The 23,986-nt window shown below is 42.6% G+C and overlaps 2 protein-coding genes and 1 long non-coding RNA gene across 8 annotated transcripts in view; 1 reads left to right on the forward strand and 2 right to left on the reverse strand.

The window, feature by feature from the left end:
- Nucleotides 1-16,825, forward strand: part of LOC126981280 (breast cancer anti-estrogen resistance protein 3 homolog) — a 155,161-nt gene extending 138,336 nt beyond the window's left edge. For all 6 annotated transcript variants that reach the window (XM_050832179.1, XM_050832175.1, XM_050832178.1 and 3 more), the window contains 11 exons: nucleotides 3,708-3,783; nucleotides 5,920-6,101; nucleotides 6,996-7,074; nucleotides 7,367-7,632; nucleotides 8,284-8,484; nucleotides 9,561-10,088; nucleotides 10,269-10,490; nucleotides 11,158-11,301; nucleotides 12,447-12,615; nucleotides 13,084-13,290; nucleotides 15,615-16,825. In XM_050832179.1, coding sequence (XP_050688136.1) covers nucleotides 3,708-3,783; nucleotides 5,920-6,101; nucleotides 6,996-7,074; nucleotides 7,367-7,632; nucleotides 8,284-8,484; nucleotides 9,561-10,088; nucleotides 10,269-10,490; nucleotides 11,158-11,301; nucleotides 12,447-12,615; nucleotides 13,084-13,290; nucleotides 15,615-15,923 — 2,383 coding nt within the window. In that variant the 3' untranslated portion in view covers nucleotides 15,924-16,825. The remainder of the gene's footprint in view (nucleotides 1-3,707; nucleotides 3,784-5,919; nucleotides 6,102-6,995; nucleotides 7,075-7,366; nucleotides 7,633-8,283; nucleotides 8,485-9,560; nucleotides 10,089-10,268; nucleotides 10,491-11,157; nucleotides 11,302-12,446; nucleotides 12,616-13,083; nucleotides 13,291-15,614) is intronic.
- LOC126981283 (uncharacterized) lies at nucleotides 13,398-16,318 on the reverse strand. Its single transcript, XR_007733873.1, has 3 exons — nucleotides 16,231-16,318; nucleotides 15,776-15,973; nucleotides 13,398-13,903 (listed from the first exon to the last, which is right to left on the reverse strand). It is a non-coding gene; the product is annotated as an uncharacterized LOC126981283 (long non-coding RNA).
- A 3,873-nt stretch (nucleotides 16,826-20,698) lies between the features above and the next one.
- Nucleotides 20,699-23,986, reverse strand: part of LOC126981281 (uncharacterized) — a 35,301-nt gene continuing 32,013 nt past the window's right edge. Inside the window, exon 5 of the mRNA XM_050832182.1 lies at nucleotides 20,699-23,398. Coding sequence (XP_050688139.1) covers nucleotides 23,165-23,398 — 234 coding nt within the window. The 3' untranslated portion in view covers nucleotides 20,699-23,164. The remainder of the gene's footprint in view (nucleotides 23,399-23,986) is intronic.

Below are 23,986 nucleotides of genomic sequence, written 5' to 3' on the forward strand. Positions count from 1 at the left end.
TCCTCCTCTTCGCCTCCCTCCTTCGCTGCTTTAATGTGTATACCTAAGACCGTGTTTGCATGTAGTGTGAGAGTCGCCCCTCGTCGTCGCCTTCGTCGAGTCCTGAGGGAGAACAAATAAATGCTGTTTGGATTTGTTGCTTTGCTCGGCGTTACCTGTGAGGGAAGTGTTTGAAAAGGGATAGAATATGTGTTGGCCAATTCGCTTGCACCTTTTCAGTTCGTTCTCATATAAGGGAAAACAGTTATAGAAGATTCGGTAGCAGCTAACCATGCACTATTCATATGAGGGGAAAAAATATGATTAATTGAGCGTATAGCTTTAAAAATAGTGTCATAAAGTAAGAATCGTTAATCTCTACTATGACATTACAGCATAAAGACCATTAATCCATTTTTTATACTGCAGATCTCGAACAACTTTTTTTTTTCCTGTTATAACTTCCTGCCCTCAAGAGTTCAGACGTGTTTTTTTCGTGTTTGTTTTCTTGGGAAGGTTACGATATCCTGTCTTGCACGAATTCGAACCATTTCTTAATTTCCTGACTGACTAGTTTATTTTATGGGCTTGCCATTGTATATTGTTATGTGATCGTGGTAGCTTGTGTGATTGTGTTTTTACTTGTATGACTGTGTTTTTTTTTTGGGGGGGGGGGGATTGTATATATATATATATATATATATATATTGTTATGTGATCGTGGTAGCTTGTGTGATTGTGTATATATATATATATATATATATATATATATATATATATATATATATATATATATATATATATAGATATATATATAGCTGGAAAATGAATATGTTTGTGCATGTGTGTATGGCTTTCTTCTCTATGTGTGAATGAGAGAGAGAGAGAGAGAGAGAGAGAGAGAGAGAGAGAGAGAGAGAGAGAGAGAGAGAGAGAGAGAGAGTAAATGTATATATATGTGCATGACTTTCTTTTTTCTGCATGTGAACGAGAGAGAGAGAGAGAGAGAGAGAGAGAGAGAGAGAGAGAGAGAGAGAGAATGTCATATACACATGTTTTCCTTCCTCTATCACACCCGTAACTCAACATACAACCGGCAAGGCGTTTGTGTTCAGTAGTCTCGGCTCAAATAAATAAATGCTCGTGTTTCAGTCCAATAAGAAGGATGGAGAAGGTCAAGGGGTGTGGGTTTTAGGATAGCAGAGAAAGGAGTGTTGCTGGGGATACGAGGGGGGAGAGGTGAAGGGTTTTGGAGATAAGAGGGGAAGGAGTCTTGTAGGGGATGTCGGGAAAGAGGTGGAGATGTTTTTTTCTTTTTTTTTGGGGGGAGGGAATGGGGAAGGACTGTTTTTGGACTATTGAGGGATGAGGTGTAGGGGTTTTCTGGGGTAATAAGGAAAGAACTGTTGCTGAGGGTATCGGGGAGGAGGTTGAGGAGTTCGTGTTCCTGGAGATATATGGAAAATAGTGTTAATGAGTGTATCGGGGAAAGAGCGATGGGCTCTCTGGGGTAAAAGGGGAAGATGTGTTGGTGGGGGTACGGGGAAGAGGTTGAGGATTTGGGGGGGACTAATGGGAAGAGTGTTGCTGGGGATATCTGGGGAAGAGGTGAAGGGGTTCGAGAGTAAGAGGAAGGAGGGTTGACTGGGGTACGGGGAGAGGGATTGTGGGGTTTGCTGAGCGTAATAAGGGAAGGAATAGACTCAAGAGGAGCTCCAAAGGTAAAGATACAAGTTAATAGATACATAGACGCAGCGGTGGGGCGTGGAGGTAGACACTGGCGACCTCTAGCGGCGGTTCGTCAAACTACATCGTAAGAGTTCTACCAGACGGCCCAGCACACACACACACACACACACACACACACACACATATAGTAAGCTAATTAGAAAGTTTACTGAACACACATATATATCGCGTAAAAAATATCCCTTAACAGTAAAGCAAGAAAAAAAAGTTCATCACGAGAGCAAAATATAAAACGTGCAAAAATTCATTAACAGGTCAAAAGATGCAGAAGCTAAAATTATGTCCAGTGTTGTTTTTTTTTTTCTATAATTAAGTAGTGTCTGATATAACCGGACCCTTTTCGTTTTAATCATGTTATTGGGTAATTTGAGAATGTCCTGTTTGTTCGTTTGATTTTTTACTTGTTTCTGAAAATGGTGATTCTGACGGCATTCGACCTATTCATCCTTCTATATGTTCATTTATTCATCAATCCATTAATTAACCCTCTCATCCATCCATCTATCCATATCTCCGTTTACTCACCACTCCTTTCATCCATTAACCCACCCAACTATACATCCACCCATCTATCTACCTAGTTAACCATTCGTCTCATGGCCGCATCAGATTGTTTGACTGACGAGGAAGAGGGAAGGGGAAGGACGAGCAGGGAGATGGTTTGCTTGGAGGAGAGGTGGACGAGGGTATGGGACTGGGGTAAGAGGAGGAAGAGAGGGATGAATGAAGAGAGAGGAGGATAGGGTGAGATTGATGGGGTGAGAGAAGCAGGAGAAGGTTGGATGGGGTGCGAGGGGGAGGCAGGCTACCGGGGCGAGAAGGGCAAGTTCAATCTCTGGGTTTCTCGTCGTCCTGCCTTGCTCACGGCCGTTCAGAGGCGCCTCGTAGGTCAGTCTTGATGGTGGTGATGATGAGCTGCCGGAGAGGGAGTGAGGGGAGGGTGGCGACGGCTCTGGCGACGAGATGGTGGCAGCGAGGGAGAAGGAGGGGGAAGGGAGTGTCTGAGAGAGAGAGAGAGAGAGAGAGAGAGAGAGAGAGAGAGAGAGAAGCACTTATTAGTCTAACGAAGAAGGCATCGCTTTCTTGTATATGTAAAAAAAAAAATCTTTCGTAATAACCACACACACTCAAGTTTTAAGGCACCACTGTACTACGCAGATACAGAGAGAGAGAGAGAGAGAGAGAGAGAGAGAGAGAGAGAGAGAGAGAGAGAGAGAGAGAGAGAGAGAGAGAATGTGCCCAAGTCCTCCTCCAGAACCTAGATGTTTAACGAAATGGAATAATTCACTATACAGTAGGCCGTCTTTTTACCCTTCACCCTACGTGTCTATAAATCTCTTCCCTTTGACAATGAAGGACAAAACTCTCCACTGAAAGGGTATACTGTGTTACGTTCTCTATTGTGTTACGTTATATAGCATTGCCCAACGTTCAGAGAGAGAGAGGGAGGGAGAGAATTTTAAAGTCAATTAATTTCCAACTGTTTTCCCAGCTGGCGCACGGAGGCCTTCAATTATAAATGTTTTGGCTACATTTTCTTGCGTGAGGTTCTTCTTGGTATATACGATTGTCCTGTGTTGCGTCTGGCCGTGTGTGTGTGTGTGTGTGTGTGTGTGTGTGTGTGTGTGTGTGTGTGTGTGTGTGTAAGATAATGTGTAATTAAATGTTCCTGCTAAACTCTTTTCCTACTTGCACTTCTAATTTTCTTTTTCTCCTTCTTCTACTTATTATTTTGTTATTATTGTCATTGCAGTAGAAGTAGTAGGGGTAGCAGCAGCAGTAGTAGTAGTAGTAGTAGTAGTAGCAGTAGTAGTAGGAGTAGTAGGAGTAGTATATGGTAGTAGTTGTAGGAGGAGGAGGAATAGTAGGAGTAGTAGTGGTAATCATCATCATCATCATCAGTATCATCATCATCATCACCATCACCATCATTCAAATACAAAAGTCTTCAGCGCATCCTTTCTCCCTATCTCCCGCAGCATCCACAGCAGCCACAGGAGGAATGCCAAGAAGCGAGAGGCGACCGTACTGAGCCCTTCTTCCATCATCAAAATGGTGAGTGTCAGGCTTACCCTCATTGCACAGCCCAGTCTGCCGAAGTATAACCAAAGACCATGTGAAAGAGACAGTTTATTCCAAAGTGATTATAAGGTTGGTATTCGCAGACGCTTCCACCTCCCTCACATCAACTATTTCCAAAGATCGAAAAGGAGATCAATCGGGTTATAATGACCGTTTCTTTAGGTTCCCGGTACAGAAGAATGATCAAACTACCTGAAGGGTCATAAAACTACCCCTGGAAATGCCCTAAACTCCTACGAAAGCCTTGTCAAATACGCGTGCTTGGGGGCCGAAATGTTTAAGAATATGACCCAAGTTCTTTCGTCAATGGGAGTGAGTGGGAAGAGAAGGATGACTGATTGATTGATTTAGATTAGGCGCCGCAACAGCCAGGGTCATATGGCGCCGAAGAGAAGGATGAGAAGGGGGTTAGTATAGGAACCGTGCACATAAGCTCCAATTTTATTACGCCTAAGTTCAGAATAAAAGCACACTACATTTAGCTCTGGACGCGGCGCAATAAGGATCCAGATTCACCACACTGATTACCCAATTTAGAACTGAGATTGCCTGCAGGAAGTAGACGTTAAGGGAACAAATGAATGGCCCGCAGCCGCGCCACCTGTCGTGCTTGGCTAAGAATGAATGGCCTACCGGGAGGAAGCCGGCGATCACTGCAATCATCCTCAGAAGGTGTGTGGCGGCGGTGTGCGGGCGGCGACGGAGCGAGAGTGTAGACTGGTCGGGAGAGGGGATGGAGTTGCATGAGGGAACTGGAGCTATAGAGGTAGTACAGTAATGATCTCTGGGAAGCGTTGTTGTCTTTTGAGTGTCATACAATCCCTCATTTTTTGGAGTTGCATGAGGGAACTGTACGTAGCTGTAAGGGATGTAATGATCTCTTAAAAGCTTCGTAGTCTTATGAGTGTAATACAATTCCTTCTTTTTTTTAGAGTTGTGTGAAGAAACTGTGCGTAGCCATTGAGGAAGTAATGATATTTTAAAACCTTCGTATAGTTCTTGAGTCCTCAGTTTTGGTAGTTGATACGTACTAGGAAGAATCAGATGAGGGAACTGTAACTATAGAGGAGGTAATGATCTCTGAAAAGCTTCCTCGTCTTTTGATTAATACATTCTCTCAGCTTGAATAGTTTTAAAGGAGGAGGACGAGTTGGAAGAGATGTATAGAAGGAAGAACTGTAAGATAAGGATGATTAACATTATTGAAAGAGGGGGAGTTAGGTGTTGGAAAAGAAGGAGAAAGAACAATTGGAAAACGAGGAGATGGAATAGTATTAGGTATAGATATGAAACAGAAGGCCTTGCAAGAGTGTAGGCATCTTTGTAACAAGAACAACGCCAAGGATGTGAGGGGCTTCGTTTAAAGAATTGGTCGCGTACAGACCTTGGAAGGAAAGCTGCGTCTGAACAACTTCACGACCCTCTGTTGCTGCATGTCTTATGAGGGTAAAAAAAGAAAAAAGAAAGTTGCTAATAATTCAAAAATGCTCTTTAAGACACTGTAAATGCATCGTGTCGTTTTCTCCATTGCCTAACACGAAGGCAAATAACTATGTAAGCCCGCAATTAGGTAAAAGTATAAAAGTAAGTAAAGTTGAGGGCATACGCTATAGCTGCGCGTGGCCTCAGTGCTCATCTCCTTCCCATTGGCAGTAGCATAGATAGATAGCATAGATAGATGTAACTGTCAATAGTGTGCTGGTCTGGATTGAAGGCTGACAAAGAGTAAAGTATAATAATAACTCATTTGACAATAGGGTGCTTAAGCCTGGGTTTGAGGTGGTAGTGGGGGGTTTTAAGTGTAAGAAATCAGTTAGGAATAGTGTGCTGGTATGAGATTGAGGCAGCAGTGTAGGGTTTAAGTATAAGAATAACTCAGTTGCCAAAAGTGTGCTGAAGTCTGGGTTTAAAGTGGCAGAGGAAGGTTTTACATTTAAGAATAACTCAGTTGCCAAGAGTGTGCTGAAGTCTGGGTTTAAAGTGGCAGAGGAAGGCTTTACGTATAAGAATAAATCAGTAAGAGTGAGCTGAAGTCTGGGTTGAAGCGGACAGCGGTAGTCTCCGTTTTTAGTGCAAGGATAACTCAAGTGTGTATTACTCTGCTTCCAGTCGTTTGACCTTGAGAAGGAGGCGGCGGCGCAAGCGCATGAGGCGGGGGAGCTGAAGAGGCTGCTGGAGTGGGAGCTGAGTCAGGACGCAAACGAGCTGAGCAGCCACGCCTGGTACCACGGCACCATCCCCCGCGCCCGCGCCGAGGAGGTGGTGCTCAAGGACGGCTCCTTCCTCATCAGGTGGGCACAACACTCGCGTCCTGGGGGTGCTCGGATGCTCATGTACCCGCAACAACCCGGTTAGCACTCATATTAGAGGGAAGACTACGCTAGAATAATGGCATTGTTTCTTATCTATTTTCTTTGATACTTTTTGTTTTTCGGCTTCAGTTTTTCATAGTTGTTGTTTTCCCGTGATATGAGTACTAGTTGTTCCTCCCTGATGTGAGTACTCGCTGTAATGGTGCGTGCCAAGTGGTTTAGAGAGCCGTGCAGGCTGTTCGCTCCTTAGTCCCAGCAAACATGTAGTGGCTATGTTTTTTTAATCCATGACTGAGCGAAATGTTCCCCATATTGTTTCACTGTTACGAGTAGAAAATTGTTGAGTTCAAATTGTAGGTTGCAGTATGTCCTCGAGGCTGTGGTGACGCATGCTTTTTATTTATTTATTTATTTATTTTTATTTATTATTTTTTTTTTTTTTACTGCTCGTGGCTGAATCTCCGAATTCGTTGTTCAGGTACAAACGTAAGAACGATGTTGTAATCACGTCCATGGGCCAGGTTTACAGAAGTATAATTTGTCATATCTAATGATTTATGGTGGAACTCGGGCAACTTCCTCATAAATTGTCTTGCTCATGCTGCAATTTTGTCACGATAAAGTTGTGGCGGACGAATTGGACTTGATTTTTTTTTCACTTTTCATTTGTAATAAGGCAGTTTATTTAATATACTCTTGCTATCTACCAAAATGATAATAATATATTGAAGTATACCTTTGGCTTTCTGAAAAGTCTACAAGCCTCGGGGACTCGTATGTAGTTCTGTGAACGAACAAGAAGCTGACAGACCTTCGCCCCGCCCTCTCTCCCACACACATTCGTTGTTTAATTAACACTTCTTGGTTTTACAGGGACTGCATCTCCCAGCCCGGCGACTACGTCCTCACATGCCACTGGGCGGGACAGACGCTGCACTTCGTTATTCAGAAGGTGAGATAGTGACAAGCGGACGACTCCTGTTTGTCTCGAATGGGTTCAAGATTCCAATTATAAGTCGAGCCTGTTTTTACAGTTCAGGATGGGAATATTTATAGTTTACTGAACATTTTTATCCCGATTATCCTCTAATTTAGGCCAAATAGTCGGGGCGCCATATGCAAATTGACAGGCAGGACTTAAACGGCTTCTGTGTTCGAGCCAAAAAGTTCGATGCTTCTGAATCAGTGAATCGACAAGTGGTTTACCGTAGAGTGATCGTTACTGAAGGTCTTTTCCCCCGCAGACGGTGGTGCAGCCCAACACTGTGTACGAGCGGATACAGTACCAGCTGGAGGACGACGCCTACGACTCCATCCCTGACCTGGTGCGGGCGTACGTGGGCGGAAAGAAGCCCATCACGAATTCTTCCGGCGCGCGCATCGCCACGCCCGTCAACCGCACGCTGCCGCTCAGCTTCTACGCCTCAAAATACGCTGTGCAGACGGCCCACACCTTCACCCACGGCACCCTCAGCAGACCCATCACCCGCGCCTCAGACCCATCGCCGGGGTAAGCATCAAGAACACTGTATAGTCTCCGTTTAGCATCAAGGAGACCATATTTTGGGGGATTCCTTGGTGAACTTGCACGCCACGCCACTCTTGCAAATAAGAAATGTTTTATTAAGCGAGTTATGGACAAGTGTTTAGTGTCGATTAGTCATTGCTTTTTAAGTTTCTAAAGTTGTCAGTTTATCGTCTTTAGCATATAATGTTCAGATAACAGTAGGTTTTATCCTCTTGTTAATCGTTTCTTCTGTCTGATGGAGTAAAAACACTTGACCAAGATTGAAACAAGCAGCAATATAGAAAAACCCAATTCACATGGGCAAATTAGCAAAATACATTTCTATAAAAGTTATTTCTCAGGTCTGTGTACTATAAATGAAGCATGTATTTATATTAGTGTAGTAAGGTCGGTATTCCCTAGAGTTTAGACGCTTCCTTCTCCATCAATCATTTATAAAGATCAAAAAAAGTTAAACGCGTCCCCCATGAGTGTTTCTTACGTTCATGGTGCAGAAACTGTCAGACTACCAGCAGGGTCACAAAACTACCCCTGGAAATCCCCAAAACTCCTACGAAAGCCTTATCAAATATATCTGCATGGACAACGATATGTTTACGAAAACGATCTTAATAAGTCTTCCCCTCCCCGCAGAAGCACCGGCCTGGCGGGAAGCATGTTGAGGCACCAGCACTCCTACAGCGGGCCGGTGGGCGTGGGCTGCACCTTCGTCCGGAGCCCCGCCCACTCGCCCCCCAGGATGCGGCGGGATACGGCGCCCACGCTGCCCTTCAAACCGCGCAGCAACAGCACCTCCAGGCCGCCCGAGGACCCACCCGAAGGAGCGGCAGGCACGTCTACTCCCCTGGTTCACTTACTCTCCTGGTTCACTTACTCACCTGGTTCTCTTACTCCCCTGGTTCACTTACTCCCCTGGTTCACTTACTCCCCTGGTTGTCTTACTCACCTGGTTGTCTTACTCACCTGGTTCACTTACTCACCTGGTTCTCTTACTCCCCTGGTTCACTTACTCCCCTGGTTCACTTACTCCCCTGGTTCACTTACTCCCCTGGTTCTCTTACTCCCCTGGTTCTCTTACCTGGTTCTCTTACTCACCTGGTTCTCTTACTCACCTGGTTCACTTACTCCCCTGGTTCACTTACTCCCCTGGTTCACTTACTCCCCTGGTTCACTTACTCCCCTGGTTCACTTACTCCCCTGGTTCACTTACTCACCTGGTTCACTTACTCCCCTGGTTCACTTACTCCCCTGGTTCACTTACTCCCCTGGTTCACTTACTCCCCTGGTTCACTTACTCCCCTGGTTCACTTACTCACCTGGTTCACTTACTCACCTGGTTCTCTTACTCACCTGGTTCTCTTACTCACCTGGTTCACTTACTCACCTGGTTCTCTTACTCACCTGGTTCTCTTACTCACCTGGTTGTCTTACTCACCTGGTTCTCTTACTCACCTGGTTCTCTTACTCACCTGGTTCTCTTACTCACCTGGTTCTCTTACTCACCTGGTTCACTTACTCACCTGGTTCACTTACTCACCTGGTTCATGGTTTACTTACTAGTAGGGAAGAGCAAGGAAAGGTTAAGCTTTGCATTGAAAAGCAACAACTTCCCTCAAGAGTGTTTCAATGAGATCATTTGATTCGTGAAAAGAAGGTTGCTGCAGATTAAGTATATGTGTATATGAAAAGTAAGGTCAACCACAATCCATTCCAATAACAGCAAAAATGGTTATTTGTGTGGTAAATAAGTGATTGCGTCGGTGAATGCGAGATACAAGGAGTGAGTCATGCTGATTTCTTTTCAATGTGTTTGTTTCTCTGCAACAACCATCAGAATTTTGTATGGTTTGCAGGTTTATCACCATCATTAGAGCTTATTCTTACGTTCCCTTTCTTTCATTTTCAGGAAGACCGGAAGAGAAAAGCTGCAGCAACGATGGGGTGATTGGCAGCCGACCTTCCGTAGAGCAGACCAAGTTTACCTCCCAGTCCCTGCCTCGCAAAATGGCCCCAAAGTCCTTTTCAGTGGCTTCCGAGCATGTCCCGGCATTAGACAGTAGTACAGTACCTCAGGAGGGCCTCAAGACCCCTGAAAAGACAGCAGAGGAAGAGCCTCCACCTCCACCAAAGCCATCTCGGGTTCCCTCGTTCAAGGTGAAGCCACGAAAGCCTCCCCAGCAAGCGCCTCTCGGTGAGCGTCTGTATGCAGAAATAGACGAAGCTGATGAAGATGAGACCAGAGAAAGGCCATCTGCTGATGATCTCAAGACCCCCACCAGCAGCAGTGAAGCAGAAAATAGCATGAAAAACACTGAGGATGGAATAGGAGGCTCCGTGCTGCGTCACTCCAGACTCTCCGAGACCTACCAACCCTCAGGCTCTGACTCCGGCAATGGGTCAGGAGACTCTGTACAGACCTCAGCCAGTGATGCTCAAAAGTAAGTTGAAAGCAGTTTCTTAAAAAGTTCCTGTAAAAAGTGGGTTTTCCTGTTCAAAAAGGTTGATTGATTGCACATTAGTTTGTGAAAGTTACTGAATCAAAGTATGGGCTGAAGGGTTCTGCAAGAGAAAAAATTAGTTCATCTTTATGATTTACTAAGGTGTAAATTTTGTTGCAGCCGAGACAGTCAAGCCTCTTTCGGAGACAGCAGCAGCGTGCACCTGGAGGAGGACTCGGTTGTGGATGAACCGGTGCTCTTCAGCATACCAGAGCCCATCTCCTCCTCAGCCTTTGATCTTGAGAACTTCAGCACCCTGTTGTTGAACTCAATTGAGAACAAGCCCCTTGATACCACTGCCCTCAAGGGAGTGAAGAATACACTGATGGAGAGTGGCTCAAGGTAAAGTATATTAAAATGTTCTGGCCATGTATATGTAGTAGTGAACAACAATCCATTTTCATACTGTGTTACCTTGTCAAATTTTCAATGTCGGAGCAGCCATAGACTTCTTTATAACACTCATCACATGGCGGTGCCGCATAATTAGAAGTAAATCTGCTTGGTTATCTTTATCTAATGTATTGTTAAAATTATATTACTTTAATCTTTACAAACTGAATAGAATTTTGTAGTTTCAACTTTATCATTAGCAAAACAAAGTCTTCAAGTGCCCTAGCTTCTTTCCAGTGATGTGAGGAGATTTTTTAACCCTTTTTCATCCGCATACTGGCCTGGGGTTTCCAGCAGAGTTGCATAATATTGATTTATCCTTTCCTCATGCCCTGTGGTGTATTGGTTAGCATGCCAAGCTATGAATCTGTGAGCCTGGGTTCAATCCCATGGGCAGTAAGTATGTAGCCCAACCTGCTGTTCATCCTCCCTTTTGGGTTGGTCGGCAAATGAGTATCTGAGAAAACCAAGGGAAGGTCACACTGGCCCTGTGTATTGGGGTGAGGGGTGTTACCCTCTACAGGCTCAAGTGCTGGGGTGACAGACAAGCACCAATGTAACACTGAGCTACATATTTATGCCCCTAACTTACCTTTTTTTTTACCTTTCTTCACAGAGTCCTGGCTTCTCATCTAACACAAGTAGACCTCGAGCTGCTGAACGGTGTTGGAGAGAATGACTTTGGCCTGGGAGTGACTTCAGGAATTGAATTAATAACTCTGCCTCATGGTGCTCAACTAAGAGCAGACCTGATTGAGAGGTACTGTCCAGTAGTAGTAGTAGTAGTAGTAAATAATGTCATTGTGATCATAATAACCTGGAGTTTCTTCGCTGTAACTAACTTAAATTTTCCAGAATCTGAAGACAATCATTTGTTAGACAGGGTGGCAATCTAGTAAAAAATGCTGTACGTTGATTTTTGTTATTTAACTTTTAGAACAATAATCTGACCATAACTCTTATGCACTGTCACCTCACGAGAACTTGGCCCAAGGGGTTAGCTACTGCAGAAGTGTTCCAGCACTCCCTCTCAGCACATCCCTGATAAATTCTCTCTCCCTCAATCCTGACCTCATATAAATCTCACATTCTCAAACCATATCATATCAGAGTAACACCCATGCTCCCTATTTTTTTTTTTTTTTATTTATTTTTTTTTTTTTTTACAACAAAGGAGGCAGCTCAAGGCCACACAAAAAAAGAAAACAATAATAAAAAAAGCCCGCTACTCGCTGCTCCTAAAAAAGAAACAAAAGAGGTGGCCGAAAGGAAGATCAAATACGGGAGGAGAGGTGTCCTGATACCCTCCTCTTCATCCTGACACACATGCACTTTTGATATAGCTAATTTTCACCACTTGTTTTCGTGATTGCTGTGCTACATTCTGCATCCATGTCTTTGGTGGGAGAATAACACTATTTATGGTTCAACTCTTTACCCCCATGCTCACACTTTTCTTGTTTCTTGCTCTCTCCTGTGCACCAATTACCTGCTCCCCTACACTGCCCACTTTTACCTCCTTTGCTCCCATACTTGAAATAGAATCATTTCTTAAATATTGAGACTCAGTTAATCATCTCTTTCTACAACCAAATCTTACATTCTGCTTTGCACTCTGCTGTACCTTATATGGTTTTGCAAAATCAGTGCACTGGTCTTTTGCACATCAAATGTTACTCTGGTCTACATTTGCTTTCACTTTTCTCTTTTAATGCACCCTGTCAAATTCATCCACAATCTTCTGTATCATCCTTTCATTTTCTGCCGACATTAATGTATTGTTTGGAGATAGGCCTGGCCCCAAAGAGTGCTTGTTCATCTTACTTTCAGTGTGGAAAAGAAAACTGTCAGGACGTATACATGTTAATATTACTTCTTTTACACTAAAAAAATCTCCCACTACAGGACCGAGTGCTTGAAGTTGTTGGTGGCGGTGACCATACTGATGACGACTGATCTGAATGAACGTGCCGAGATAATCTACCGCTGGATCCAGGTGGCTGTGGACACCAAGACGGCAATGGGAAATTTGTACAGCTTCACAGGCATCATGCTGGGGCTGTGTCTCCCGGAGGTGAGGATCATCCATATCCTCTCGAGTAAAAATTTCAGAAAACGAATATTGAGGCACAAGTGGAGTGTCACATAACCTTGAACTTGACAAACAAAAGGGATTACTCACCTCTCACAAACAAAAGGGATTACTCACCTCTCACAAACAAAAGGGATTACTCACCTCTCACACACAAAAGGGATTACTCACCTCTCACACACAAAAGGGATTACTCACCTCTCACACACAAAAGGGATTACTCACCTCTCACAAACAAAAGGGATTACTCACCTCTCACAAACAAAAGGGATTACTCACCTCTCACAAACAAAAGGGATTACTCACCTCTCACAAACAAAAGGGATTACTCACCTCTCACAAACAAAAGGGAGTACTCACCTCTCACAAACAAAAGGGATTACTCACCTCTCATATATAAAGATATACTTTCTTTGACAATATCCTTGGTTAAACAGTTTCCCTTTCCAGATCCAGCGCCTCACCAGTACCTGGCACACCGTGAGGCAGAAGTATACAGATTCTGCTTATAATTTTGAGTCCAAGTTAAGGTCAACCCTGAAGGCCATGAATGAGTGCACCAACCCCCAGGCGCCCAACACCACCATCCCCCACCTGCTGCCCTTCCTGCTGCTCTGTGAAAGGGACCTTAATGACATCTATGCAATGCACAGACATGTGAGCATAAATTTCTTATCTTATTCAGAATAACTGAAACCATGAGTGGCAAAGTCAGTAATCTAACCCCTTCCAAACAGGTAGACCAAGGTAATCGACACACTGGCAACAGTATTAAGTTTATCGCCATTCCTAAGCTTCTCATAATAATGAAAATACTGTGATTTTAAAAGTTTACTTGATTCAAACAAAATAAATCATTAACTACCATACATGCATGGCACCATTACAGAATATAAATCAAGCAAACCAAAGATTAATCAGTACGAGGCTAAAGTCAACATAACTAGCCATGTCATCCTGACGCAGCAGTGACACCTTTCCTTTGACTCTCCAGGGGTTCAGAGCCTCGTACCTCTGCTGAATACTGTACTTTCCTGTAGCCTGGATGCTTGAAATCATACTACAGTCTGTTCAAACCAAGTGTTCCCCGGTGCTTAGGCTGTTTTTGTCAGGCTTTTCCTGAGTGGCTTGGAGTCTGTCAATCACATAAGCTTTCATGCTTCATGTTTTTATATTTTCCTTGGCTCACCTTATATACAAGATAGTTATTTACTGCTGACACCATTGGACTGTACTACATGTAGTAATGAAGAACTCATCTCTCAGAATTCTGTAAAACAAAAAAATCAAGAAATTATGAAGAGTATATGTAATTGAAAGAACAGCTCAATTTAAATATTTTTACAGATTCATTTCTAGCATATGCCATTTGTAATAGTTATTGAAAGTACTGAAAAAATATTTTAATTGGATAAAGAAAAGCCTCCTGAACATGCAGCAATTAAATCTAAGGCAACCTCCCATCACATTTGCCACCTGGAAAGTGTGATCAGCAGAAGGTTTTTCAGCAAGTTTTATACCAGGTTGCCACTAACTTCCAGATGCCTTCAAGACAAAGTCTGTTACAGACTGTGTCTACATAACTTAGGAAATGATGCAGAAAACTCTATTCACACAGCAAGCCACGTTTGCATTGCTTAACGGGTTCCATGGTTGACTATGAATTCCCAGTTCCCTTGCTATGCATGCACATCTGGCTTTGCATTTATTACATAATTCCCATTTAGAAAAATATGGGAGGAACAAACAATGAGAGGTGTGGTACTGGTAAGATAATTGCAAACTATGAAGTCATGAAGGCAGCAGTTGCTGTGAGCTGCTCTGAAGGAGGATGTGACATACTTATAAACTACATATTCAGACTTTCATGGTGTGTTCATGGGTTGAAATTGTTAATGTTGGCAATATGTAAAAAGTGGTATACTACACATTTCAAAGTTCATTCATTTATAGTCATTATTTTTGTTTTACCAAATTTTGCGTAGCTAGACATAGTTATGAGAATCTCACAATTACTACAAGGTCTAATGGTGCCGAGCATAACCTGTCTCGTGTTGAGCTAAGGCAAATAAAATAGAAACCTGCAGCACAAGAGCATGTGACTGACAGACAACCTGAAGAGAGTGATAGGAATCCAGCCAGTCAGGGAAGGCCTGACAAATGCCACGAAGGAGACAAAGGAAAGCTTCATCACAACAAATTATACCTGGGTTTTCTCACGTGTTACCTAGGCCTGAAGATACCAATAATTACTCTACCAGTAACACAGAAACTTGGAAGACAGCAAAATTAAAAGCATTGCAAAATTAAAACCATTGGATATCTCATATTACTGGTAACAGCACAGCCAATTTAGTTCACCAAGGCCATGGTAGTGTCACCTGTCGCAGGCCAATTCTCTCCTAATCATTAACACCAAAGTAGTACCAATACTTGCATTTCTGCTTCCCTCACACTCTTATGTTACCAGTATGGATGTTAATACTACCTTCCAAGTCCTAAGCAACAGGTGCTAAGTGTATTCTGTAAACTCTTGTTAATCTATGAAAGAGTAGTGCATTCAGCAGAGGCAAGTGGTACCGAAACCCAGGGTGACATTGCTGTGCCATAATGACACACCAGAGTAACACTTTTTTCCTTTTTTCCCTGTTAAAGGTATGATAGAGAAAGAGAGAGGAGCAAGAAAGGGGGGTTCTCTGTGTCTGTGGGGTTTGTCAACATACTGTGGGGAGACATCCAGTGGGGGTCTCTCTTTCTCCTTCTCTTCTCTTCTCTTCTCTTCTCTTCTCTTCTCTTCTCTTCTCTTCTCTTCTCTTCTCTTCTCTTCTCTTCTCTTCTCTTCTCTTCTCTTCTCTTCTCTCTCACAAGAAGTTCTATCCCAAATTGAAAACTCTCCTTCCTTTCACTATTACCCTATACCTAGTTTTAAACACATTTAAGCTTAAGCTTCCATCTGTTACATTATATTTCCTACCCCTCAGAGCTCATCAATACTACAGTGGGAGAGCACAGCCTCAGACTATGGCCTGCAGATGCTGGTCTCCCACCTTCAGGAAGCCAGAGTCGTCAGTCAAGACCTAAACCTCTACAGGCGGAATGCTGAACACATCCTGCCAGACCCAAACAATCTCGAGGAACTCACCCTAGACATGTTCCGCACAGAGTTCCACCTCAAGTTTCTGTGGGGAAGCAAAGGAGCAGTTGCAGGCACTGATGAACGGCATGCCAAGTTCTTGCAGGTGGTGGGGACCCTCTCGGAGCGGTGTGAACCAACCCCAACAGCGTCTTGAACATCTAGTGATTCCTCTTCAGTGCATCAGATACAGACTCCCACTGAATTCTGTGCAATAGGATGATTATTAGTGGTGTCCATCCTTAACACATTTGTGATAACTTTAAAAAAGGCATGAAATGGATTAATGTTCCATTTCTAAAGGCCAAAAACTAATCAAGTCATTACAAGTGCATGGAAAAGTTATACAAAATTTTTGTATATTTTCAAGCATGCTCTTCCTTGTGTACTGTACTCTCAGAACCCTTGTATATTTAACTGAAGCAAACTATGATTCCACTTAGTGTATTACAAATACTTCTCACCTTTCTTCCCTGAAATCCACAAAAGATCTTGAAGGTCTTTGGAGAGAAGACCAGGCATCTTGTTGCCTTCACTTCCCACGCCATCAAGCTAGAAAGATACTCATCATGAGACTAAGCATTGAGGCAGTTTTCCCTAGATGCTTACACACAACCGGTGTGATGGCTTTGTAATGAATAACACAATGACGCTCAGAAATGGATTGAGTACATGGGAAAGCTTCATTGCTATCACATATTTTAACATTTATTTATTGACACTGGCTTGTTAAGCATCATACTCTTGATGAGTGTCTAACAAAAGGTGCTTTTGTTGCTGGTCAAGCAATATTTTCTGAAAACTTTATGCAGGAAGTATTGTGTTCCATGAAATTACAAGCAGATGGATGACATTTATAATGAAAAGCTGTAACAGTTTAGAGGTGAATGGGTGAGCAGGTAATGAGTGAGTGATATTACTGATTTAGGGATATCCTGTGTGGGTGTTTACACGTGTTTGTAATGTGCATCCTACATAAGTTCTAGTCAAAGTAGTTCTATGTGTCATTTTGAGTATGTAAATATATGACTTTGTACTTAATGTAAATATACCAATGAATAGTTGTTTAACTTATCCTCCAGCCTGACCGGTTGATAATAGTAATTGTCAGTCATTCAATCGATATAACAGTCAATACAATATCAACATCTACAAAGTCAGTGCACCCTGCGTGAGGGGTGGGACAAGACCAGCTATAGCTCAACGCAAATATGAGGTCAGTTTGGGTGGGGTCCAAACCTCTTCACAGCAGTGCTGCATCACCCCCAATACATCGCTCTTTCCCTCGTATGTCATCTATGTACTATTTGAAATTGTTTGAAATATTCTGTGTGCATCAAATAAGATATGGCAGCACTATGGCCAGGGAACTCCCCTAGCAGGCCCCACCCAAACTGACTTCATAGCCGAGTTGGACTATAGTGGTGGCAGTGAGTCCCAAAAAAACTGTGGGTGAGAGGTGTACTGTGTTGGGTGGCATTCATGGTAAATGCAAGAGGAAAGAGATGAGTAGTTTCAATACAGGGAGGTTATACATGTTAGTTAACAAACTCCCTTGGAAGGATGGCAAGGTGTTGAGTTTATAAGAAGGCATGCTGTGCAGGGAATGTTTCATAGCTGTGGCCATTGTGCCATTTTACAGTGGTTGAAAGAGTATTCATGTTATTGAGAAGGGGGAGGCCGAGAGGGAATTAAAAGATTGGTCATGAGAAAACTGACAAAGGTAAGCAGGAAAAGACTTGAGGGTAATGATTCACTGCAGCCTATCACCAGAAAGGGTTATTGTTATATCATATAAAGGGACTAAATAACAAAGTAGTAGGACTCATTATCAAACCGAAAAATACAATCATAAAATGTTAAGGCATATGCATCAACACCAAATTACAATGTCAATGAAGTAGGAAAGTTCTGTGTGGGTGTGAAGGAAGCACCGAGGAAACATAAAAGCCAAGCTGTTTCAATAGTCAACGGAGACGGTAACACCAAAGCAGGGACCAAAAATATCAGTGAAACAGCTTGTGGCTATTTTGGAACACATACAAGAAAATGGAGAAGACACTAAGCGGTTTAGTGAGCAGAAGGAAATTTTTCAGGAACAGAGCAAGCAAGAAACGGGCCTGGAAAAGCCCTTTTGGAAAGACAAATAAGATTAACTATTACAACTGGAAGTCCGGAATTATCAAAGCATATAACTATTAAATAAACTCTATCAAGTGATCACTGGTTGTTAAAATTTAAAGTAGCCTTCAAATGCAGAAATTAGGGAGGAAGCTGAAGAACATTGTTTAAAATTTAAAAACAAATCAAGATGTAAGAGCATTTCTTACATCTTGCTTTTTTTTTTTTTTAAGCTATATTCCCATTTTCGTGGCGAAGTGGTTAGCAAGCCTAGCTACGAATCCGCGTGCCTGGGTTCGAATCCCGACCCGGTTAATGTATAGGACCTGGGGTAAGTAAACTGTAGTGACCCGGATGTCACACCTGCCTTGTACCCTGGGGCACTACAGGCTCATTTAAGGGCCAATGCGACGAAAATGAGCACCGAGGCCACGCGCAGCCGTAGACCATCGATCCTCCCAACTTTATCGTACTTCAGTGTCCCTCAATATATATACCTCTCCACAAAACTTCATTATCCACACTGTTGAAAACAAAACTTATAATTTCTGCTTGTTTCTCTGCTTCATCTACTACCCATTCGATTTTCAATTTACTAGCCCCTGCTTTGATAAATTTTGCCGTTGACATCTATTGAACAGTTTGGATTATTTTTTTGTGACATTTCTCTCAATTTTTTTCTTCCTCTCTGCGGATTCGTCCGACGTATTCGATATATGCGGATCCTGGTAATCTCGTCACTGCCACACCGAGGACGGGACGCAAGAAGGAAGAAGCTGTGCGAAGGTTCATCGTTTAGTCCGGCGTGCTGAAGCCTTCCCGTTGGAGACTTCCACTTTTGTGATCCTGTTTGGGGTTGTTTACTTTCTATAGGGTAAACTGGTGTCTAACCATTTCTCTTGTTTTGTGTTCATACCTTCCGATTGCAGCACCCAAACTTGGAACCTTGACACACACACACACACACACGTGCGCGTGCGGAACGGAGTGTCTCACGCCAGCGGTGCAAATCTAATACTAATGTGAATAGAGTCGGAGGCACAACGTCTCATACGAACTCGATCTGTACCTGGAATTAAGTCATCGGATTGCATTGTGCTTTTCAGGGCATAACGGTACTAGTCCCAGAAATTTTATGGTCTTTATAGGATATATTAATATCGACCGTAAGAGTTAATGACATCGTTATATTTGAAACATGCTTTCATCAGCTTTGTTTCGCTACAACCCGTGTTGCCTCAGTTTTATGTAGTATTTTGATTGCACCAGTATACACTTGTCATGCGATATAACAAAACGTACCAGATTGAGTAAGTATAACATTATTTACTGGTCTACATACCAATAAAATGTAAATCTATCTCTTCTTGGGTTGCTGATCAGGTGTTGAACATTAACGAAGTATATGGCAGGAAATAAATGTAATGCCTTATTTACGACACTATTCACTTTATTTCCTGTATGGAGTATGGACGAAAATACCATCTCTATTTAGTACCAGATAGGAAGTCGTATGGTCGACCCAAAATACCAAATCTGGTACGTTATGTCTGAAATGCAACACTGTTTCGCTATGACCGACGGCCTTAGCTATGACGGGCTAGTCTGATGTCTACATGGGCGATGCCTCCCTCCTATCCCCTCCCCTTCCCCAACCACATGCACTGATGACGTGGTCGGTGCGGGTGGCCCTCTTATGCCCCCCACCCCCACCATTACACAGGCTCCTAGCTACTGCTAGTTACTCGTAGGGCTCGGTACGTTGCTGAACCAAAGTGTTACTCTTGGCCATGGTGGACTGTGTCCTCCAGATGTTCCCTAGACTGCTTCTTTAATAATCTTCCTTTTACAAACCAGTTTCCCCCAAAAAAGAAAAAAAAAAAACACGGTGCCCTTTTAAAGCAGCCTCCTCTAAATGTTTCCGCTATTAACCAAGTATTATACACACCAAGTAATACTAACCTTCCATCCCTGACGAGGTTTAGTTTCACATGCAACAGAATATGCTGGAGCAGCAGGTCCGCAGGTCCGCCGCCACCAAGGACCGACGCCCTCACTGCCCCTCCGCTGCTGGATTGATTCGTAGAGGAGTCTTGACTCCTTGCTTCGAATCACTTCGGCGCTTCGGTTACGCCATTGGGGATCGGCTTAATCATCAGGGCGAATTTTCACTCAGAAAACCAAGAGGACAGGTATGCATATATAATAATACGTTTTGATCGAATAACCAACCCAGGGTCACAAAGTATCAAGGCGGCTTCTGTCTGTGTCACGTTCGGCAAAGCATAGATTCAGGTATGAGAGGATCTGAAGGTTGTTGTGTTTTCTCTCTCTCTGGTTAACTGGTTCGAACGCCTTGTTGTCATACAATAGTACATTTCTTGAGAAGCATATTAAATCTTACCTAAGGAGTTTACCAATTGTTAGTTTATCTTTACAATCTTCTAAAGTGACTTTCCTCTACCTGGGCCAAGCTTGGGGATGGCATACATGAGCACGGAGTTCTTGAGAGTAACCGGGCACAGCAAGGTCAAGTGGGCAACACTCAACGCCCAAGGGTACGCGTGTTAAGTAGCAGTGAGGATACATCTCACCGATCAGTTGTTTCTTGTTTACTCCTGCCTCCAATAAGTTTCTAGTTTATTCCTGCCACCAATAGACTTGTTTTCTTGTTTGATCCTGCCACTAACAAGCTTATAGTGTTGTTAAACTTGTTTACTCCTGCAACTAATTATCTTGTCACGGCCTCCCTTGCTGTGTTGGAAGGTCTCCATACGTAAGGGGGAAGGAAGGGGATATTAAACTCGTCCAGACAATTCAAGTGTATTAAAAAAGTATTAACACAGAGAGAGAGAGAGAGAGAGAGAGAGAGAGAGAGAGAGAGAGAGAGAGAGAGAGAGAGAGAGAGAGATTTACAATGTTTAGGAATTACATCTTGCTTGACATGTTTAATTAATATCAATGAGAAAAAAATAATATCCTTCATTAAACTAGTGAACATTAATTAAAGGTATGAGCTACTAATTAGCAATCTACGTGGGGGGGAGGGGGGATGACGGCGACCTAAGGTATAAATGGTGGGTTTGCTAATCAGTACGCACCACTCCAATTAGCACGCATGATAAGGGGAAAGAATTGCTCCTCTTCCTCCTTATCTCTATCCGAAATTGATCTATCTTATCTTTGAGACACTCATTTCTTCTTTATTTTTCATATAAGTAATCAGTGGACTTTTTTGTTTTGCTTATCTATTTATCTATTTATTTATCTATTTATTTTTGGCCATGAGCTGTTTACTGTATACAAATAACCAGCCGAGGTGCATAAATTTAAATACTGTCAAAAGAAACATTGACAACCATTCTGTTATTTTGAGTATTTCATTTGTATAACTCAAGTTCATATATTTTCCAGGGTCCTTTTTTTCCCCCCTGACCACGTGTTAATGGGAGTGGTGGACAAAGTACCTTACCAAGACACTGAGGTGGAAATGCAACTGTTTGACTCTTTGTGGTGGGTATGGGGGGTGGGGGGTGACCTTAAGGCGAAATGTCAGGCCCCACAGCAGCCCCTTAGATCCCTGACACACACACACACACACACAAACACACACACACATACATAACTTGAGTGAATGCATCTATTTAATAACACAGAACCATCAAATCTTACACACACACACACACACTTACAACTCCGGTGAATGTAAATGTTCTAAATGAAGGACCATTATTAATTAAATCGAACCTTTGCACTACTATAAAGGCTACATACTAATCAGATCATTATAATATCTCGTCCTATAGAGAAAAATATAATTATAAAATGTATGTATTGTAAAAACTGTGAAGCTGTTAACAATCAGATAAACCTCAAAAAACTCTGCAAAAGGGGAAGTTTGTATTTTTTTTTTCTGCAGTTTTTAAATTTGAGTTTTTCCTCCCCCATCCTCTTAGTTTGGAAAATATATATACATACATAATATTCAGACACGTCAATAAACTACTATAGACATTCCCAGCGAGATTAATTTTACATTACACCGAAATGCAGCAGATGCCGTACAGAATGAAAATGCAAATACACGACACAGAGGGTTCAGGCGCTAACTCGTACGCACACTGCTCCTTTTAGCACTCATCATATCAGGCACAAAATTACTCAGTGAAATTATGGGGACTTTTAGAGCAGCTTGTATAGAGGGCAGCACTGTGCTAATTGGTCCCTCAGGGTGGAGGTAGCACCTTAAAATCCAGGCAGAAGAATGGATATATTAAGCGCTGCCCTCTACACAGAAACAGGTTTAATGTTCCCGGCACCTGGACGACATGATGGGGAAGGGAATAAGAGGTGCTTGGGAAGAGATAAGTGTAAAGGGGATTGAGGTGGGGAGACGGGATAGACTGGGGTGGAATTAAGGGGTGGTTAGGAGGGGATATTGTGGAGGAGCTAAGAGTGAGGGGAGTTGATTAAAAATCCCCCACTGGGCAAAGGTATAAAAACTAATTTGTCAAAATACCTCAGCTCAGATTTCCACATGTTTTTTTGTACTTCACCTGACGAGTACTAAACGGAATGCTGCGTATAGACTGATCAACCCACCTTTAAACAGGCTAGGAAATAACTTTCCTTTCCAACATCCGTGACCTACCCCTTGCGCCGAGCAGACAGGATATAAATTAAATTAGTACAAAAATCTCTGAGACAGTGACCTACAACTAGGATCTGTTTGCCAATTTGTACTCACCCTTCCAAATGGTAATACTCATCACAAAAAAATATCAAGATAAAGTTAAAAAAAAGAGTACCAAACATTTTTTCTACATTTGAGGAAGCATGGAATGTGAAAAAAGAAAAAGCCCACAAATCTACTCCTCAAAAGAAAGAGTAATCAAGAATTTCAAAACAATATTCAAAAAAGGTTCGAGAGGTGTCTTGAGGAGTTCAAGTCATAGGAAGGTGGAAGTAGTTATATATCTCGACTTAGAACAAAAGGAGTCTGAAAAAAGCCCATGGGCCTACACAAAGGAGTTTCTGTAAGCCTAAAACTCCCCTAACCTCCCAGTCTATCAACTTATGTAACGTTTCCTTGATTTTTTTTCTTATTCAGTTGTTTTATGTTTGTTCTATGTTTCCTGATGAGTACAGATTGAAATGATGCAAAGAAATCGGCAAACAGACCCTACAACCTAACGGCGACGTCTCCTGTCCACCAAGTACATCAATCTGCCAAGTCACACTATCCCACCAAAAGACTCAGCAATCACCTCCTCCTCCTCACTTCATGCTTATCTCCTCGTGCATGCGGAGGACCCCGAGCGCCTGGTACTGGGATATGACGACCAGGAGAAAGTAGAGTTCGATGATGCAGCCTCCCGCGACACCCAGCACCAAGCCAATCAGGACATCAGGCACTCCGAAGATCACCGCCACGGAGATGTCCAACGCGATGAAGATGACAATGTTCAGCACCTCCTGGGTGATGAAGGGAAGCAGCAGGCCGCGGCGATCCTGGGGGAAGATGAAGGTGTCACTATTTTTTTTTTCTACAGCAATGGAGGCAGCTCAAGGAAAAAAAAAAAACGGGAAAAACATAAAAAAAGTCCGTTAACAATGCTCCATCGAAGAGAAAAAGAATGAGAGGGCCAAAAGAGGCCAATTTCGGAGAGAGATTTTTCCATTGTGTAATATCATTGATGTGTTTATTTATTTTTTTTTTTTTACCAGTGAAAACTGTGTAGATAAGGTGGTTTATTATATCCATAGTCTCATAGGAAATAGATGTAGATGTATATTAGGAAAAAATCGATGAAAAAAGAAACTACAACAAATCATAAAGTTCCTGGTGGGTGGCGGAGGATTTATTTTTGTTACTTTGGAGTGGAATGAAGCACTGAAATAATAAAACTAGATGTGGTGATAGGAAAATAATCACTTCTCGACCTCTTGGCTGATATCAAAATGTGTATGTCGTAGAAAAGTGAGACAGCAGCAGATAAAAGGGAGAACAACTGAAATCATAATCATTAAAATTTGGTATATAAAGTACGTAATCCTTGTATTTCAACATGTATATATTCATTCATCTATTTTTTCAAC

Source organism: Eriocheir sinensis, chromosome 47 (genome assembly GCF_024679095.1).
Source record: "Eriocheir sinensis breed Jianghai 21 chromosome 47, ASM2467909v1, whole genome shotgun sequence".
Classification (NCBI taxonomy): domain Eukaryota; kingdom Metazoa; phylum Arthropoda; class Malacostraca; order Decapoda; family Varunidae; genus Eriocheir; species Eriocheir sinensis.